This window comes from Haplochromis burtoni, unplaced genomic scaffold, assembly GCF_018398535.1.
Source record: "Haplochromis burtoni strain Fernald_Lab_line unplaced genomic scaffold, NCSU_Asbu1 Contig_34, whole genome shotgun sequence".
Lineage (NCBI taxonomy): Eukaryota > Metazoa > Chordata > Actinopteri > Cichliformes > Cichlidae > Haplochromis > Haplochromis burtoni.
In genome coordinates, this window is record NW_024582395.1 from 2950297 (window position 1) to 2969925 (window position 19629).

Here is a 19629-nt window from a genome sequence, read left to right on the forward strand (position 1 = left end):
GATTTGATTTATTAATTGAAAAAGGCTATCCAAACCTACCTGGCTCAGGAGCAAAATGTAATTACCCCAAAACTGGTTGTGACACCCCTGAAGGCAAGATCTGCAATCAAGTGTTTGTAATATATCGCATCACTGGGGAGGAATTTTGGCCCACTTTGCTATGCAGAATTGTTTGAATTCAGCCACACTGAAGGGTTTTTGAGCAGGAAAGGCCTGTTTAAGGTCTAAAAACATTAATGTCAGCCTACACAATTTCACGCAAATTAGATCATCACTGCCAGTAAATGCAGCTATAAGGTTTTTCTACTGTATGATCTTTTCTCATATAGAATACTGTTGCACTAATTGGTCCATGGTAAGTATTACGACTTTAGAACCAGCAGAAACATCTTAACGCTTTTTCCCCACCCATTATCGTCTCATACTTCAAAAATACAATAGCTTAAGTTTGAAATTTAAAAAATAAATAAATGAATACATTTACTTGTCCTATTTATAAGAACCAACATGGACTTGCTCCACCCTCATTGGGTGAGTTTGTTAATGTTAAAATTGAATATCAGAATTCTTAACTCTTAATATCAATATTAAGAGTAACCAGAGCCTCTAGTAAAGGCCTCTTAGACATATAATATGTAGCAATCAGGTGTTAACAGTTAAAGGTAGTGAGATTTGGAATAATATGCCAGCTGTAATAAGAGAATTTACAATCTTTCATCACACACATCTCAAATGATGGCTACAGAGAAATCAGATCTGTGATCATTCATTTTATGCTAATATGTCATATTTGATGTTTTATGCTTTCATATGTATTTGTTGTCCTGCGCTGTTTTATTGTATTGTTCTTTGTACTGTGGATTTTATTGTTGTAATTTTATGTGTTCTTGTCTGATGGGGTGTTTTGTTTGTTTTTGACTTGCCAGGGACTACAGGAGAAAAACAGGCCTCTGGTTAATTCTGGAATATTTACAGTGATATGTTTATTAATATACGCTGTCCCTTTTAAATAAATAAATTAAAATGCCAAAGCATCTTAGTCAGATTAAAATCCAGACTTTGACAAGCTACTCCAAAATCCTTTTTTTTTTTTTTTTTTTTTTTTAATGTAGCCATTCAGAGGTGTTTCAGATCACTGTTCTTTCTGTCCATAACTCAAGTGGATCCCATCAGGGACAAACTGGTGGCTGGATATTCTCCTTCAGGTTTAACGTTCTTTTAAGAAATGCTGTGTTAGTTTTAACACAAGATATATAAGGGCCACAAACTTGTAATGTATTCTTCTGTCTTGTAAGTCCACAGAAAAATTACCCAAAAGTATGAGGTAACTTCAGTTAACATCTCAGCTTTTGATCACTGAATTGTGAAGCCCTAGTGCTGATCTGCTAATTGGTGCCTTGGCTAGATTCCCCCGCCTGTTCTTTGATTGGATACCACTCCATCCAGCACACTCTGTTAACCAATTTTTGCTGTTATTCGCTGGTTATCATCTCGGCCCCAGTGACTTTAGAGTCTGGGATTTCACAGTAGCACAGTTCTCCCCTTTACAAAAGCTTCCGGTCCCCTCTGATGAATTTCAAGGGACCCTCAGAGTCTTTCTGTAAAGGACTATGACATTAACATAACCATTAAGCTCCTTGCAGGTGCTCTTTGCTGACCGTTAATGGCATCCTGCAGATGGCTGAGATTCATAGGTTTACTATTGATAATATTGATCTGTCCACCACTCTACCTTTCTTGAACACCAAGGACCTTTATTATTCCAGCAAAAAATTCATTTTTGCCAATCCCATCCGTCTGTTCAGACCCTAAAGAATCCATTCAGCTGCAGGACCTTTGAAAATCCTCACATTTATCTTGCAACCCATTGAAGGACCAGAGGTCTTTGTAAACCACTTACCTACAATATGACAAAGGTTTATAATATGACAATCTAGGAATCTTTGGCTACCACATAATGTTTCAGCCTCTGGGGGCAAAGGTCAGGGATTCAGGGCTTCCCATGCCATGTTCATGCTGAAAAGCAGTCTTCATAAATGAATTACCCAATACATACTGAAAATACAACATATCAGATGTTTAAACTCAGAAACTTGATTTGTATTTAGTAATAAATGCTCATTTTGAATGTGACACCGGCAAAATGTTTTTTAAAGACTTGGGGGAGGGTCACAAATGAAACACACCCGGTGAACCAACTCAAAATTAATTTAGTTAATTTGCAAATGGTAAGTTACAAAGAGCATCCCAGAGAGGCTGAATGTTTCACAAGTGTGTTAAATTAAGCATCATTTTTCAAAAAACAAAACATTTCACATTTTTTCACTACTCTTAGTTAAAATTGGGCTTTTTGCAAATCAGTGCAACAGTTTGTTTTTTTCTTATTCATATGCTGCTCGAAAAACAAACAAACAAGAAAAAAATTGTAGCAGAGTGTAAATGAAACAGATCTTAAACAGGACCCAGGATTTTAAAGATTAATGCTAATATTTGGTCATTTAAAAATCCCAAAACAAGACACAAAAATAAACAGAATGCTCTGATTTGTTAAACTGAATTATTTAATTTTTTGTTTACACCCTGCTTGAATCAGCTGATTGTTGTTTGTGGTACTGCCAACAGGGAAGCTGCAGTTATTTGCAACGACAACACTCATAGCATGGTTGAAGTGTGCTTTCCGTCTCTTCTTTACTTTTCAAATTTTCATTTATTGGCCATTATACCATCAGATAATATGAGCCCATCAATACATCAGTCTGGCTCTAATCAGTAGTGCTAAAGTTAAAAAAAAAAAGTAAGCTCAAATATGCTAACTCCTCAATAGAGCTAAGGGAAACATGCCTATGTTACATCTAAACTGGACTATTGTAATACACTGTGTACTGGAGTTAGTCAATCATCTCTTCTGCATTTAGACTTGTGCAGCAGTTGGCTCAGATGTTAGCAGACTTCCACTGGTCTACTGTGCATCACAGAATCCATTAAATAGTGTCACTGTTTGTGTTTAAAGCCTTAGATGGTCTCACACCTTCATATGTCTTCGACGTGCAGCATTCAAATACTCCCTCATCATTAAGGTCTCCTTCTCAATCTTTTCTGATCACTGTTTAGTTATTTGTTTACTCTTTTTCTTTTTTGTCTAATGCGCTTTAGTTTTAAATGTGCTATGGGAAAAAAAATTGTTTTTTACAGCATTTATTTTAGAAAAATTGCCCAACAATATTTCTGTTGTGCAATCCAAGTTCGATAAGTCAGATGTCATTTTTGACATCACACAATGAATATTAAAATCAATGCTAAAAAAAAAAAAAGAAGTACATGTAAGTGTTGTTTGTAATGTAGAGGTGAGTGAGCTGACCTGCTGATTTTGACCCATTCAGGTGGAACAATGGATGAAACTGAGTTCTTCACCTCAATCAGAAACTGAGGGCAGAGGAGAAAGAGGAGGAGAACTGATAAATAAGACCAGAGAAGACAGGAAAAATAATGTGTCACTCTTGATTAAAACTGGCAACCAGACACAAAAACACAGACATCAGACCATCACTGTTGCTGAGTCTTCCACCCAAATGGCCATCAATCCTCCCACCTTTCTTTCACTTCCAGCAAAACACACACACACACACACACACACACACACACACACACACACACACTCACACTCACTCTCACACACACACACACACACACACACACACACACACACACACACACACACCTCCTGTCCAGAAACGGTCGTATATTCGAGCGCGGGGGCCTTTAGTATCAGACGGATGTCTTTGCGGTGGTCTTGAATCTCACGGAGGACAGTTTGGATTTGCTCCATTCTTTCCTGCAGCACTGGGAATCCAGACAGATCTGAGAATAGCTCCGTCTTGTTCCCTGACCTGCACAAATACACAGTCCAAATGTGACTGTTACTGGTAATATATCGCAGTGCATTTTGTAAGAGATGAGCCTGTGGTCAGCTTGACCTTTCAATGATGAAAACTGAGGAAAAGAATTATCCATGTGACACTAGGAGGCCTTTTCCTCTCTCATACTGTACGCCAACTATTGGTCATACATTTATGGAGTGACAGCAGGCATCTCCCACTGTGCCATATCTTACATTTGTCAGCCCAGTTTTATGATGCTGTGTTGTTTTTCTGATTGCACCGTTGAGAATTCATTTTCTCTTTAACAGATATATATTTTTTGCATTTAAGTAAAATATAATAACCCAACACACATTAAAGCAATCTAAATTATGCTTCTGTCAGTTCCACACCTGTGCTGCTGGATACTTACTTGGCTGCCTTTTCATTGAGCACCTTTAGGAAGCTTTGGGCTGGAATCAGCTGGTCTGGAGTGTCCAACAGAAGGCTTCGAAGTAGCCCTGAGCTGATCTGGGAACGCATGGCTGGTAGCAAAGTCTGCAGTTCCAGCCCCAGGCGAGAAAGATTGCTAGTAATGAGGTAAAATTCCTGAGTAGAAGACTGGAAAGATGTGCAAAAAAAACAAAAAAAAAACAAGCAAAAACATTACTAAGTATATATCAAAGTGGCTAAAAAACTATTTAAAATTGGTCCTTTGCCAAGTTGTGTTTGTTGCATAGATGCAATATTGGTTTATCACTTGAGTTGGGTGGGTTTTTTTTCTATCTTTAGGGGGTTAGGGTTAATAAATATTCTTCATAAAATGGTCAGGTTTAAGGATTGGAATCAAAATGAGTGAAAAAGCAACCCGTGATCAAAGTAAAAATTTTAAAAGACCTTCAGAAACTCTGGGGACCTATTACTCAAGACCGCTATCAAAAAATCAGCCTGGCTCTTTGGAAGCAAATATAAAGAAACCACTCGTGACTCAAGACTTTTGCACAGTACTGTATATTCATGTTTGTAAGTGTGTTGTATTATCAGGGTACTCTGTAAGGCAGGGAGATTACATCATTAAATCTTATCCGCGCTGGCCAGCAGCCGAGCTTAAAGAATAGTCATATATTACATCCAAAGGCTGTGAGAAAACACCACTCACTACAAGCAGCACCGACTGCACGTCTTCACAACAAAGCATCAAGAAAATAAAACACTACCCTTCAATATGCATCATACTATATTTGCTGTATTACACAATAAAAAAAAATAGAAATGTAGATACAGGACTTGGCTGGTGCTATTTAGCATCTATTAAGAAGCAAATGATACATTTTATTATCTGTAAACGGCAGCTGTCTTGGGAATCACTGATAATCCACAGTATAGAAAACAAAGCAGCCTATAATCAATAACTTCTTATATTTCTTCAAGATCAGTGTTGCGTCTTTAAAAATAAAAGTGCCAATCATTTCAGACTAAATAGAATTAATGAGTAATCAATCAGTGATAATGTAGATTATACTGACCTTCTATTGCCATTAGCAATGTTACTGTATAGTACCAAGTCTTGACCCTCGGGTTAATGAGAGGTCACAGTGACAGTGGTTTATGGTATTAATCACATGCTGCAGTTTTAATGCTCCTGCCCCCGTGTTGCTCTTTTATGGACCCAAACAGGCAGCTACTAGAGGCCACAGGCATGCCCTCTCTCCCATTATGTCAGTGGAGCCGTGGAGACACAAGCCATTACACACAGGCCCATTTATCTACAGATGGGCAAAATGACAATTAAGGCCCCTCTGTGTGTCTGCTGCGTGTGTGTATGCGTGGGTGTTTGAGTGTATGTGTGCGTTAAATGACATTTGATCATTTTCTTTCAGCAACAGATGAAGGAATCCAAAAGCTGAACATGAAACAAGACATCAAGCTCAGAAACAAAGTGTCTTTTTTCATTATTGCAAACACACGCACACACGCACACACACACAGAAGATGAAGCCTTCTGACATTTCAAAAATGGGTCAGATGGGAAATGAGACTGTGTCAAACAATCAGGTAAGCGCCACACAGGAGGCTGCTCCCTGCTGTTAATCAAGCGTGCCATAAAAAGAGAGAGAGAGAAACAGAGAAAATGTCAGTGAAAGAAAGAAGAAAATCTTCTTGCCTTTCATTTCTATGCAAACCAACGAGAGGAATTATTTCACAAATGTTGTCCCCCTGCCGTTAGAGCTGGAGGATTATTGCAAAAATTATGATCCGAGTTGTCTTGTTCAATATAAAGATGATTATTTAACGATGCTAATTTTAAAACTATCATCCATTTATTAAACCCGCCTGTTCTCGTATCCTACAGGATTCGATAACAATGCCACAAAAATTGTGATAAAATATAACAAACATTATCCAAGTTATTTATTTGTGTTCTTTTACCTTTTTGTGATATATGCTGCAGATGCCTCGCTCCAAGTCTGGCAGACGTGACAGCAGGGATCGAATGGAATTTAGAGTCAGCGAGTCCGACTCCAGGATTTCCTGCACCGCATCCTGCCTCTCGGATATAGACCTGCAGTTTCATGAAAGAAAAGGTAAGAAAGAAAGAAAAGACTTGCAGAAATTAAGAAGATAGCAAGGATAAGAAAGAGTTGAAAGAAATGTAAATGTTCTCATCAGGCTCATCATCACCAAAAGAAACGTGTCATTTGGAAAGCTGAATCAGTTCTGATTGAAATAAATGGGTTTCCTTAAAGTTGATTTACACATGAAACAAATAAGCGCCAAAGTGTCCCTGATTAGTTTCTATGTAGATTCACACTTGCGCCTAACGTCTAAAAATGTGTCAAATTTTCAAGAACATTCAAAGCAAACAAAGGTGACCAAATGTTTAAAAGATACAAGTATTCATAGAAAACGTTAATCCAATACCCAAATCACCAACTTAACACTGTGACTGCAACCTGTACTACTGCACCAAGAACTGCAGTCGCAGTTCTTTACCGTGTAAAGTCACTTTAAATAACTGAAGACTGAAGAGCGCTCAGCTGAAGACATCTACGTGGCCTAAATAAAATCCCTCGACTGCACAAACCAGCACTCATGAAGGTACAGCTGCTTGTAGCTTCATTTCCCCAGTGACCTTACAAGACCTTTGACCTCTGTAGATGTGGTTGACGCTAAGAAGATTAAGATATGCTTATTAAATTTAAACATTTGGAAAATGAAAAATTCTGCATTTGGGCCAGGTGAACTACTAAAGCTATGGATTTAACGACATGATGAAAATCACAGAAACAGTTTTGTTTATAAAATGCAGAAAAAGCCTCATATTAAAGTCCTCTGAAATGCTTTTTAGTCCACAGTAAGGCCTTTCTGTAAGCATCCAGAAAAAAATGGACTGAAAAAGCAGATCAAAAGAAGCTTAGTGATGTAATAAATCGGACATCACAGATCACACTATTGTGCGAGTGTGTACGTGCACATGCCCACAAGTGTCTGTTCAATGCGCTGCTGTGCTCTGTATCTTGGAATTAATGTACCTGGGAGTAATCTGGGTTTTATTCATGTTGAAAGTCTCTAGAGGACCTATCTGTATAATCTGAAAGCAGTGCTCTATCCACAGCAATAATCCCTGCCCAGTGGCAGAGGGAGGGCCACACACAGAGAAAATGTTCACACACTTAAAAACACTGCAGAGAACTGGAGAGGTACTGCTGTGTGTCCTCAGCAGTGCTTTTATTTAAGGAAGTCACCTCCAAAACATATTTGTATGTATTTTCACACCACAGTCTCTCTAAAAAGAGAAACAGCTGCTCTGCCATATATCCTCCCAAACAACACTTACATATTTATATGTGAGATCAGCTATTTTATTCAAAAATAAATAAATAAATGAAAATGTGGAGCTGGTTATAATTTTCATCACAGTCGTGAGTCCTGGACTGGGATGCAGGCCGCCAAGCAAACATTAATATTATTAACAAAGGCCTGCCTCACACATCCATTCCACCCTGTGTGTTCACTATGCACCCCAGCTAGGTGAAGGAATTGACCTTTTCTAGGAGCTGTCCTGCTACTGTGATGGGGCTAGTGTGCTCCATCCTAATCCTGATGATCTTTATTTTGCCTTTGTTGACAGTGAGATCTATTCCTGCTGATGTTGATGCCAGGTGTGCAGTTATCGCCTACATCTGGCCAGGTCATCACCCAAGTCGAGATCATCCAGTTGTGCCCACAATGTCCATAAATGCCATTCCATTTTCCTTGCATAGACGTTCTCCACTACATCACCAGAATGAAAAGTACAGCAAAAGGTGAGAGCAGATGCTCCTGACAAACACCGGTCCTGGCACTGAGGTGCTCCAACAGCTGTTCCTTACGAATGAGTCTGGAGGACATTTCCTAGTAAGTGCAACCTATTAACTCTTTTAACTCTATTACCAGCTTTAAAACCTACTGGGAATAACCCTTGGCACTTTTTTCAAAACTATTTTAAAAATAGGGCAGCACTGTTGCCGCACAGCAAGAAGCTCCTGAGTTCAATTCCATCAGGCCAGAGTCTTTCTTACTGGGGTCATGTCTTTCTGCATGTTCTCCCCATGTTTGCATGGGTTCCCTCCGGGTACTCCGGCCTCCTCCCACCGTCCAAAGCAGTTTGCGGGGATAGGTTAATTGATCAATCTAAATTGCAAGTGGGAGTGAATGTGAGCGCGAATGGTTGTCTCTGTGTGTTAGCCCTGCGACAGACTGAAAAGGATAAACAGAAGCGAATAGATGGATGGATGGATACTTTCAAATATTTCAGGCTTGTTTATAAAACAAAATAAGTGGATGTGCATTAGAAGTTTGAGGGTGGTCTCCGCCTGTGCAGCGACTCTTGGAACCTGGAAACTACTCTAATAGTTGTCAAACCAAATCTTTATTGATATACAATGAGGTGTCAAAACGCGTCATCAAGCGTACATGGGAGGTTGTTAAATGTCAGGGTAGCATTAATGGGGGAAAGAGCTCAGGAGATTCAAGATTCAAGACCCGTTCGTCACGTGTCATGTAATCCTCAAGAGGAAAATCATATATTTTTGGGGGGGAGATGCAAATGTGCCTGAAAATCTCACATCTATCTCATGTCAGGTAATTAAAACCAAACTTCTGAGATGATTACATACTATTATATATTATTCTTTGTTAAATCCAATAAGGAAATTTACTGCCAGCATTTAACCCATCTTAATAAGTGAAACAGTGAGCAGCCTGTGTGCAATGCCCAGGGACCGATTCTAGCTGTAAGCCTGTGTCCTGGCCAGAGACACAGAGACAGAAAAATTAACCCAGCATGTGTCTGATGGCAGGATAAACTGGAGCTACTGGAGGAAACACACAGAACAATTGGAGAAATGTGAAGCCTGTGACCCCTCTTGGTGTGTGGCAACAGTATTAACCACTGAGCCACAGTGCCTGAAAATGATTATCACAGGCATCGTTCTAATATGAGCCAGTTATCACATGTGACATGAAAGTGGCATTAGTGCTGCCTCAGAGTCCTTCACTGTGGTTCTGTGATCCAGAGAGCCTCACAACGCAGACCAAGCTGCATGGAAATAAAGTTTGAAGCACTGAAAAACTAAATGATAAGAACGGACACTGAAGCTGAATCGGTATTGACAATCATGCTCCATCGCGTGTCAGAGTGTATTCTATACTCACTGCAGGTCTGTAAGGGGCTGGCTCACCCACTTCCTCATTAGTCTCCTTCCAAACGGAGTGCGAGTGTGGTCCAACACCCACAACAGACTTCCTTTCACACTACCATCTGTCTGTGATGGAAAGAGCACACATAAAAAAGCTTAAATGTACGTTAATGGTTGCCAACATATTCTAAGAAAAAAAAAATAGTAAGGAGAAGGAAATATGAGGTGAACAAATGGTGTAAGCCACTAGCAGACATGGTAGGAGGCTTGAGCTGATCTTGAACTCCATATGTGACACGTGACGCAAATGCCGTAGCAGCAGAGTCATGCTGAACCTTTGAGTCGTCACCCACACACAAGTAAACCGAACGAGACTTTTTTTAATGGCAGAAATGTCAGTTTAACTTAACTATCCATTCATTTTTTTACAGTTTGTGTAACTATAACTGACTGTAGATCTTTAATTTTCTAACAACAATCTCAATAGCCTTAAAAAGATTTTTCCGTCGTTAAATCTGGGAGGTATCAACACACCTGCCAGATGACCATGTGCAGCTGTGATTAAAGCTCAGAGTAACAAAAAGGTTGATTCAAGTAAAGCAACACAGAAGAGCTAACTCTTCAGACCAGGACTCCACAGTCTATTTACACCTACAGGCCAGTGGACACTCTTTCAATGATGAGGATGTACACATCCTGGACAGGGAGGAACGCTGGTTTGAGTTCTTATATCAACTTCCACTTGCAGTTACACCTTGGATCTCAAACTTGAGTGAACAGCAAAGATCCGTTTATTTTTTTCTTTTTTGTTGTTTTTTGTTTTTTTGTGTGTGTGTGTGTGTGTGTGGGGGGGGGGGGGGGGTGCTTTTTCAAGTGGTCTTCCTTTCATTTGAAAGATCATAGCTGGGTCTCTACAACAGACCAGTTTTTAGAGGTTTTCAATCAAAAAGGGTTCAAGCACAGACAAAGCATCCTCTGAACTTGCTAAGTTTCCTCCTACAACCCCCATATTCATTGGTTAGACTGTCAATATTGTACCATTTGGTGAGCAATAGGATTCAGTGAAGTCTATTCCTTTGGAGAGCTATCATGCACCCGCACACAGGAAATTGATTTTTTATTTTTACCAATCACCACAATCTAGACCTCATCTCAATTTCTCTTAAATGAAAATAAGGCAAAAGCAAGGCGACAAAACAGGATTTGTAAGCACCAATCTAAAAAGACCAGTAGTTCCAGTCAGACAATGGGACAATGATTGATCGAATTTAAATCAGGTATAGTTTTTGTTTCATGAGCCAAATCCAGGAAATGTTCATCACATCTTATTGTTTAAGAAAAGTATAAAAAAAAACATTTTAAGTGTGTAGCATCAAGTCAATTAAATTTCAATACATGTCATTGCCAGAAGGTCTGCTGTGTCTCACAGCACAATCTCAAGAGAATGGGGGAGTGACTCACTGCCCAGCACCGTGGAACCCGATTGGCACTTGCCAATACAAGAATCAGCAGGCACCAATTGGCACCTAGGTTTTCCATAAATGACAGCAGGCTCACCCTAAGCAGATTTGACACGGCTTCTCCAGGGTATTGAGAAGCTGTGGTAAATGTTATAACATCGCTCAGGATGACCGGTGATAGGTCAGTGCTGGTCATGTCCATGGAGGGACACAGACTTCTACAGGTTAAGCAATGGTATCCTAACAGCCATTAAGTTTCAGTATGAAATTCTTGGCCCCATTGTCAGACTTTATGTTGGTGCAGTAGGTCCCGGGTTAATCCTGGGGCCTTACAACACCCTGCCTCATGTGCTGAGACTATGCTGGCAGTTCCTACAGCTCCTTTTTGAGCATTGTATTGTTATTCAATAGCTATGGCAGTGGTGTTGAGGCTTGGTTGTGAGTCAAACTTGCACAGCAGACATAACAACTACAGACTGATTTAAATGGAGCGTCAAAGCAAAAGACACACAAGTTTCAAATTTTGACTTTGCCTGGTGTAATGATAGCCAATTGCAATGCGATTACTAAGCTAACAATGTAAAGGTTTGATCAAAACATTTTAAAATATACTACCAACAACATTGCTTTGAAAGGGAAACGTTTACACGCTGTGTAATGCTGATGGCCAGGCCAATGCGATTCAAATAGCTGAACCTGCCAGACGAAAATCTGGTGCAGATGTTTCCGTTTACCGATTACTACACACCAGAGGACTATACTGTACGGTGCAGTGCAAACCATTTATCATAGAGACAGCCATCACCCTTTGTTATGTTTAATCAGTGGTGAAGACTTCCAGCTCAGATGTGAATATTTACCTGATTGTTGAGTATTTCTAGATTTCGGAGAGTGCCAGCGCTCAGAGTCATAATCTCCGACTCGCAGGTCAGACGCCGGAAGGAGCTGCAGGAAGTACAAACTCATATAAAAATATAGCATGATGACCTTTTGTTTCTATTACAGGGATTAAAGTAATACAAGATATTATTTTCCCTTTCCTGGTGTATAAACACTGGTGTTCACATCAAATGTAAAATAAGATTTAAAATAAAACAATTCTGTCATTCTTTTTGTTACACGTAACCTGTTAATCCCTAGGAAATGCCAGAACCAGGGAAGGAAATAACAATCATTTTCAGTATAGATTAATGTATCGATTGATCTTTCAGTATCTATGTGAAATGTCAAAGAACAGAACCAAAAAAATATCCACAACACGATCCCAGATTCTACAGTGACATATCCAAATATCTTGTCTTGATTGGTCGAAAGTCGAAGAAAAGAACCAAAGCTGGCAAAATGGAAACCAACGAATGTTAGCTTAAGAATTTTTGCTTTAAAACTACAAAAAATTATTGATAACAGAATTTTAAAGCCTGAAAATTATATTTTTGTCTGCTCAGTGGAAACAATGGATGAATACAGTCGCAGGCTATGTTGCTGAATGTTTGTTTTCATGTACCTTTCACTTCTAAGAACTCGCTCCAAGTTGAATTCTTGAAGGTACTGGATGAGCGGCCCCAGACAGCTGATCACTGGGCTCTCCAGGGACGCGACGCTCGACAGAGAGCAAGAGCCTGGAGGACACACACATAAAAACATGCAACATCAACACACAGCCATGAGTCATGAGCCCACTCCTCAGACACATCTACTGTGCTCTCAATGACAGGATGTGAGTAACTGAGGCGATCATAGTGTAACAGGAAAAATAAAAGCGTTGCAGTGACACAACCATACACACCTTTCGCCTGGATGTGACAGTAGAACGAGGTGACTGTGTTCATTGCCGAGGCAAACTCAAACTCAGCGCTGTCCCTCCTCTCCACTCTGACTCTGTCGTCAGCCTGAGCGCTGAAGGAAAACAATCACAAACTTTATTTATTTATAACAACACAACAGCATTAATATCAGAGATTAGTGACTGTACAGATACAGAGATAAAGAATATATGCAGTACTGTGTGCAACAGTTTTGAACTACTATTATTTATTAACATTTCTCTTAAGAAATGAGAAACACGGACAGTGATTTATTAATACAGGTACAAACATAAATGGAAACACAGTACACAAAGTCTAAACAATTATGAGGTTGAAATTCAATATTTGGTATGAACCCCCTTTATTCTTCAACATAGCCTGAGCTCTCTAAGGCAAGCTTGCATGTAATAATTTCTTTAAGCAGTCTTCAGGAATCGTTCTCCAAGCTTCTCAAAGGAGATTCAAAGCTTTTCTTTGGATGCTAGCTGCCCTTTGTTTTGCTCTATTTTGAGATAATCACTATTTACTAATGAAGTAGAACTCTGGGGAGGCCAATCCCAGACTGATACTGTTCAATTGTGTGTTTTTCTGTCCATATATGTCAACAATTTTGACAAGATTCCCAGCACCACTGGTTGAAATGCATCCCTAAACCACACCTCCACCGTGTTTTACAGTTTGCTGCAGACACTAATTGTTACATGTCTCTCTTTGCCGTCTCCGTGCATATCGATGAAGATTTGGGTTCATAAGACCTGTTGCAGTAGTTGTAAGTCCAGTCCTTCTATAATTTGGCATAGCTCAGCCTTTTCTCCCTAATACCCTTCTTTAAGAATGGCTCCTTAACAGCCATTGAGCCCATTTATGATGACGATTCCAGTCAATAGTAGATGGATCAGCTGAAGGGTCAAAAAGGTTCTTCGGTATATTGTTATGTGTAGGCACAACTGTTTCATCCATCGAGTTTGGTGACTTTAATTTTTGCTTTTGAGTCATTGGTTGGTGTTAAGTGGCTGAACAATCAAGAAAAACATTCCCTGAAAATGGTCAACTTCAAGAACTAATTTGAAAATGAGAGAAAAGTCAGCCAAGTCCAAAGAAAAACTTTGAAAGCCCTTCAGAGAGGCTGGAGAACTATAGCTCAAGACCACTTTAATAAATTATAAGAAAGTCTGGCTCTTTGGAAAAGTATAAAGAAATAGAAGGAGGCTCAAGACTTCAAGAACATCTTCCTCTGAGAGAAAAACATTCACATAGCTGGACTGCATGTTCCAGCCATCCTTTTGTTTAACTAGAGTCTATACACAGAAATGCAAACCTCAGTCACACACACCTGAGCACATTTTCACTGCATTTCCTCGATGCAAAACGGAGATCCGTCGGAGGATCTCCGTTTTGCTATATTCACTCTTTTGGCACTGCTGCTTTCAAGGACGCTGTTACTTTGTCTGCAGTTGTTGCCAGGGCAACCAAGGCAAACACGTGGCTCTGGACTAATGCCCACACATACACACACACACTTACTTCATCATATTTCACTTCAGCTACTGTTTGGACTGGGAGTAAGGATTATGTAAAATGATCAATAGACGACATAATGTACAACTCACAGCCTTAATCTTTTTTTTTTTTTTAATCAAAAAATATTTTGAGATTTACAAGAAAAGCGACGACTGCAGGTATCGATTCGGATGAGAGTGCAGCGTTGCATCTCTGCAGAATCCCTAACAGGACCCACCAAGGTGAAGATGGGTTGTAGGAAACTAAAGAAACAAACAACTGGGGGTTTGACTTCTTCATAACTCGTCTCGACTCAGCTGATATCTAAATTACAGAGAGCTTTGATTGGATCGGATTTCATTTCATCTAAACAATAGAAAGAGTCTGCAGCCAGCGCAGCAGCTCTTATCATTTTGAACTAAACAAAGGATGTCAAATATACAGCCTGAAGGTGCCAGTAGAGTCTGCTGCATGGGCTCAAATGAAAATGTGTGCAGATAAAGATGGCTGTATTTATAAGTTTTGTGTCCCAAGTTGTAAAGAATAAATCTGCTAAAGAGTGGTTGTCCAAACTGGTAATTTCATAAGCATTATTGCCAGTTCTTATGGGTAAAGTAATTAACTATGTGTGTTACCACATCTGAACAAGAGTGTTAAAGCTAAAAGCCATACAAACAGAGCAGTTTCTTTCATTTACAACAGCAACTTTTCTTTGTAACAATAAAAGTCTGAGTGAATATGGAAAACAATGATATATTACCGAAACTGCACTTTTTATCTTAAAATATGTTAGGCTGTTAACATATATTTGTGGATGAATCCATAAATATGACCATTTTCATAATGTATCTCTTGGATATGGTGCATGAATTAAAATAGGCTTGATACCCCTATGCCAAAAGTGTAAATAATAACGTTCTGAGTTGATATATAGTTGAAAAAACGTCAACATTCTATTATTTTTAAACCAGGTCAACAACGTAAAAAACTCATTTACTAAACTAGTTAAAATTTTGATGTGGTTATAGTGCAAAAGAAAAGGTCAGAAAATCATCGAAGTGATTATGATTCATTATCTGGGGACTATGAATGTCTGTGTGTCATACAGAGACTGTATATAAAAGATGGGCATAACAACTGAAACATTAGCGGCTGGCTAGCAGCAAACCCTGTTGTGAAGCTTCTTGCTAAGCTTTTATTTGCTGTCATCAATTTGGTGACCGCAATTTACAAGTTAACATGTTGTGTTCAGTAAGACTGTAAGCTACTGATTGAGATCATAGCTAAAACACGTCAGGAAAGTGTCAACATAGGGCACAAGAAACTAAACTGTTAACTATTCAACTGGAGAAGTCACTCCCTGCTGGCCATTAGAAAGAATTGAGGTGTAAAGCACTTCCACATTGGCTACACTCTTTAGATCTGGTAACTTTGTTTAGATTTAGTCTACTGGTGTATTAACAATGCACAGTTGTTGAGGAATTTAACTCAAAAACACCAAAAATCAAGTTTATGGGCTCCTGGCTAAAAGGTTAACAGATCATCAGAGTCTTTAGGACTGATCTTCTGGGGTGTGAAAGATTATATTAAGGTTTCATCATAAAATATCCAATAATCCTGAAATATTTCAGGTCAAAATTACACTGCTGTTTGTAGAGCCACTAGTGTAGACAAATTAGGTACCATCAGCTCACAGAAAACCCTGTTTATGTACTGTACGAGAAAAAAAATGCTACTTTTGATACTGGGACTACAACTTGCACAGTATTGTGTAAGCAGCATATAATAGCAGCAGATGGTAAATGGACACTTCTCAAGCACACCCCACTGGCAGCATAAGGGGCAGCCTGGGGTTTAGCATCTTTCCTAAAGACACTTCACGCAGACAAAAAGAGTTAGGGTTTGAAATCCCAACTCTGACACTACGGAGGAAAACCTAACAAAGTCATCAAAACCATCCTGACACCACAGCAAAAAACTGGTAAAATATGCCTTGTGGTAATGCCAAGTTTGCCCTGATGGTGAAAAATCAATGAAAATCAGAAAAGCAGAAGGTTACAACCAAGAGATCAGAGGTTAACATGCATAGCATGCAGATTAAAGTTTTCAGATTAGTATCTTATTAGAGATGGCACGATACCACTTTTTTATGTCCGATACCGATACCGATATCATAAATTTGGATATCTGCCGATACCGATATGAATCCAATATAGTGTGTTTTTTAATCAATAAAACTTTTTTTAATATCTTGCTGCATTTTGTATAAGTTCATACTCAAGTTTAAATAAACAACAACACTAAAGCTATTCTGTTATACCTGTATGTAAAAAATACACTGCACCCAAAATAGTTCAGCAATACTGATCAGTCTAATAAACTTAAACCTGCACCATCCTCCCTATTCTGGTATTTTAAAGAGTACTTAGCAGAAATATTAAGCAACCTAACTAATAGGGTTTAACTCCCAGCAAAAAAAATAAAAAATAGGGAACCACCCCCCATCCTATGATGCTTAATCGACGTAATCAACTTTAATTTGATGCAGTGTGAAAAAAAATGCACAGAAATAAATTATTTTTCAAGAAATATTAAATAGATTCAACATCTTTCTTCAACAGAATTGCAGACTGCACAGATCGTACCTTCCCAAAGGAAAAAGTACTATAGCTTACTAGGGCATATTAGACTTAACAGTTACTCTATGCAGTAATGGACTTCTATACATTTTACATAAGATTAAAACTTTGGGTGTACGATTCAGATAATTATTTATTAAAAGCTACACATTTTAAATGAGAATAAGAAAGAAAAGTATGTCTTTGTGCCCCCTTTTCCCTGTTCATGCCCTATCGCCCCCCTGGCTAAACTTTGCTAGATCCGCACCTGCACAGTTACCAGCCGTCAGCTGCGTAGAAAAAGATCCTGGTCTAGAAAGTAATATTAAATCAATTCTAACAACAGCTTATCAAGCTTAAACGTTCTGCTGTTATTCAGCCGCTGGTTTCCTCTTTCTGGTGCAAAGTGATCCAAAAACAAAGAAGAGAGACGGACTCGCGACAGAAAAGCCGATCAGCTGATCATTAATCAGTTTCATGATTGAAGTAGCAGCAGGAGAGGGAGGAAGAGAGAAGAGGCAGTCGCTCCATATATCGGTTGTTAAGCTTAATGCGGGAATGCTTTACAAACATTCAGAGATGAACTTACACACTTGCTTTACTTCTCTCTGGGATAACTTCCTCGGAGATGAAATACCGGTTTGGTACCCAGGCTACAAATTTTGTGAGGTGCTTTTTTGATATTTAATGGATCGGATTACATTTCTTATTTCTCTCCGATATCCGAGCCAGTGATTTACGTCAGTATCGGACCGATACGTAATATCGGATCGGTACATCTCTAGAATCTATTACTGCAAAGTGAATCCAAAGCTCTGAGAGCAGCCACTGAAATGGACATACACACTTTTAAAAATGCACAGTGTACGTCTGCTTGTTTGGACCCCTTCTAAAACATGACTGTGATCTTACCAGCAGCCAAGCACTTAAACTTAAAATCTTTCAAATAGTGAGAACATTTATGCTCATCTGACATTGAGCATTTTAGCCGCTTCAATCAGCGTCACTGCTCTGATCCGGACTCATGACTCATGACTTCAGGCTCTGCGTGAATAAAGCAAGCTAATACTTCACCTAGCTACAACCAACCTCAAAGGGACTCATTATCAGCCGCTCTATAGACACAAATCCTGTTGCCAGGGGTTCCATCTCATCAGCCCACCCCAGAGACACACACTGTCACCAAGAAAACCCAGTTAAAATTGCTCACCAGTGTGGGCCTTGCCTTAGTATTTTACTGTATTTACTGTAACCGCAACATGATATAATCAAAATATCAATTATGCATTTATGTATAATTATTCTGGTCTAATGAATTTAACTGAGACAATTAACTGTAAAGAAGAATACACTGGAGAACTTGTCAAAAGCAAAGCTGTGATGGGCTGAGAAGTATTGATAGTGAAGAAAAATGCATTAAATGAAATAAATCTGTCTTATCTTAACAGACAAAGCTGCACTCTACTTTTATGTCATAAGTTGAAAAGTGAGAAGAGCCTTGTCTCTGATAAACACACTGCCAGACAGCAGAGCTGTTCAAACACAATAATTGAATTGGCCTTTACAGGCCCGTCTCACTATAATCACTCAACATGGACATCTGAAAAAAGGAAGCCAAGAGAAATAGAGAGAAATTAATACAGATTAACTAAATTGTCTAGAATTAAATTCAAGCTGAGGGTGTTGAAAAAGGAAGGAAAATTGTCTCTAGCATTATAAAAGAGTAGGTAATGAGAAATCTGCCCAGCCAAGGAGTCAGACAAAAGAAAGTAGCAGAAATTTCTCCCATTTATCCAATCATCCTCTGCTAATCTAATCCACTCCACTCCCTCCCACTATCTCGTTTCATTTTCACAGCATAATGCAATCACAAGCTCCCTCCAGAGGATCTCCTCCCCACTGGTGTGAACATGCTGGCTCCAGACTGTCAGCAAAGAGGAGTCGAATGGCAGCGCAATGGGAGGCAACAGGTTTATGGATTACATTCAGCTCAGCGTCACCGTTGCTGCTCGTGCTGTTGGTCTGCCAATTAATAAAAGGACAAATGTACTCAGTTTTCCTTTTTTTGTTCTCGTGATTCATACAAGAGCCTGCAGACATTAAATTAAGGCTTTCAAGAGAAGCTCAAGACCTTCAAGACATTCTGATGCTCCTTATGAGCTAATCACTGGAATAATCGAACCTGATGCTGTTAACTTTTCTGAAGCTAACTTGCGTCTTCATCTGTTTCAAGTTGGTCTTTATGTGTCTATAAGAGTATTTTTCTACTAAATTCTGGTGGATGAAAAGTCCAAATTGTGTTGATCTCACAAGAAGCCAGCCTACCAATGAGAAAAGGGAAAACTGTAAAGCACTTGTTTAAACTGATTACAACCATCAAAGCCTCATGTTAGTTATACACACAAAAAGAACCATTAAAAACCACATTATGGAACTTGATCTTTTAAACGACTGAACTGGAGGAAGAACTTTAAATATGTGTAGGCAGGTGTGTAACTGCTGTCTTTTTCTTTTAATAAAACTAGTGATATAAAATGACCATTTATTGGGACAGACAGTCTATGATCTTTTAAAATACAGACGGCTCGGCTGGATCCTGTTTATCCCTGCAGTGAAATCCAGAGTGCTGAGAACCAAGCCGACATTGATTTCCTCATCCAGACTGAGCCTGAGGAGTTTCAAATAAAACAACCGTCTGCCTGCCCGGG

The 19629-nt window shown here is 39.1% G+C and overlaps 1 protein-coding gene across 3 annotated transcripts in view; it reads right to left on the reverse strand.

Moving 5' to 3' along the window:
- Positions 1 to 19629, reverse strand: part of msh3 (mutS homolog 3 (E. coli)) — a 57701-nt gene that overhangs the window by 28709 nt on the left and 9363 nt on the right. For all 3 annotated transcript variants that reach the window (XM_042219533.1, XM_042219532.1, XM_042219534.1), the window contains exons 9-16: positions 12785 to 12894; positions 12503 to 12617; positions 11859 to 11943; positions 9555 to 9664; positions 6288 to 6420; positions 4291 to 4478; positions 3719 to 3887; positions 3359 to 3423 (exon numbers count right to left, since the gene is read on the reverse strand). In XM_042219533.1, coding sequence (XP_042075467.1) covers positions 3359 to 3423; positions 3719 to 3887; positions 4291 to 4478; positions 6288 to 6420; positions 9555 to 9664; positions 11859 to 11943; positions 12503 to 12617; positions 12785 to 12894 — 975 coding nt within the window. The remainder of the gene's footprint in view (positions 1 to 3358; positions 3424 to 3718; positions 3888 to 4290; positions 4479 to 6287; positions 6421 to 9554; positions 9665 to 11858; positions 11944 to 12502; positions 12618 to 12784; positions 12895 to 19629) is intronic.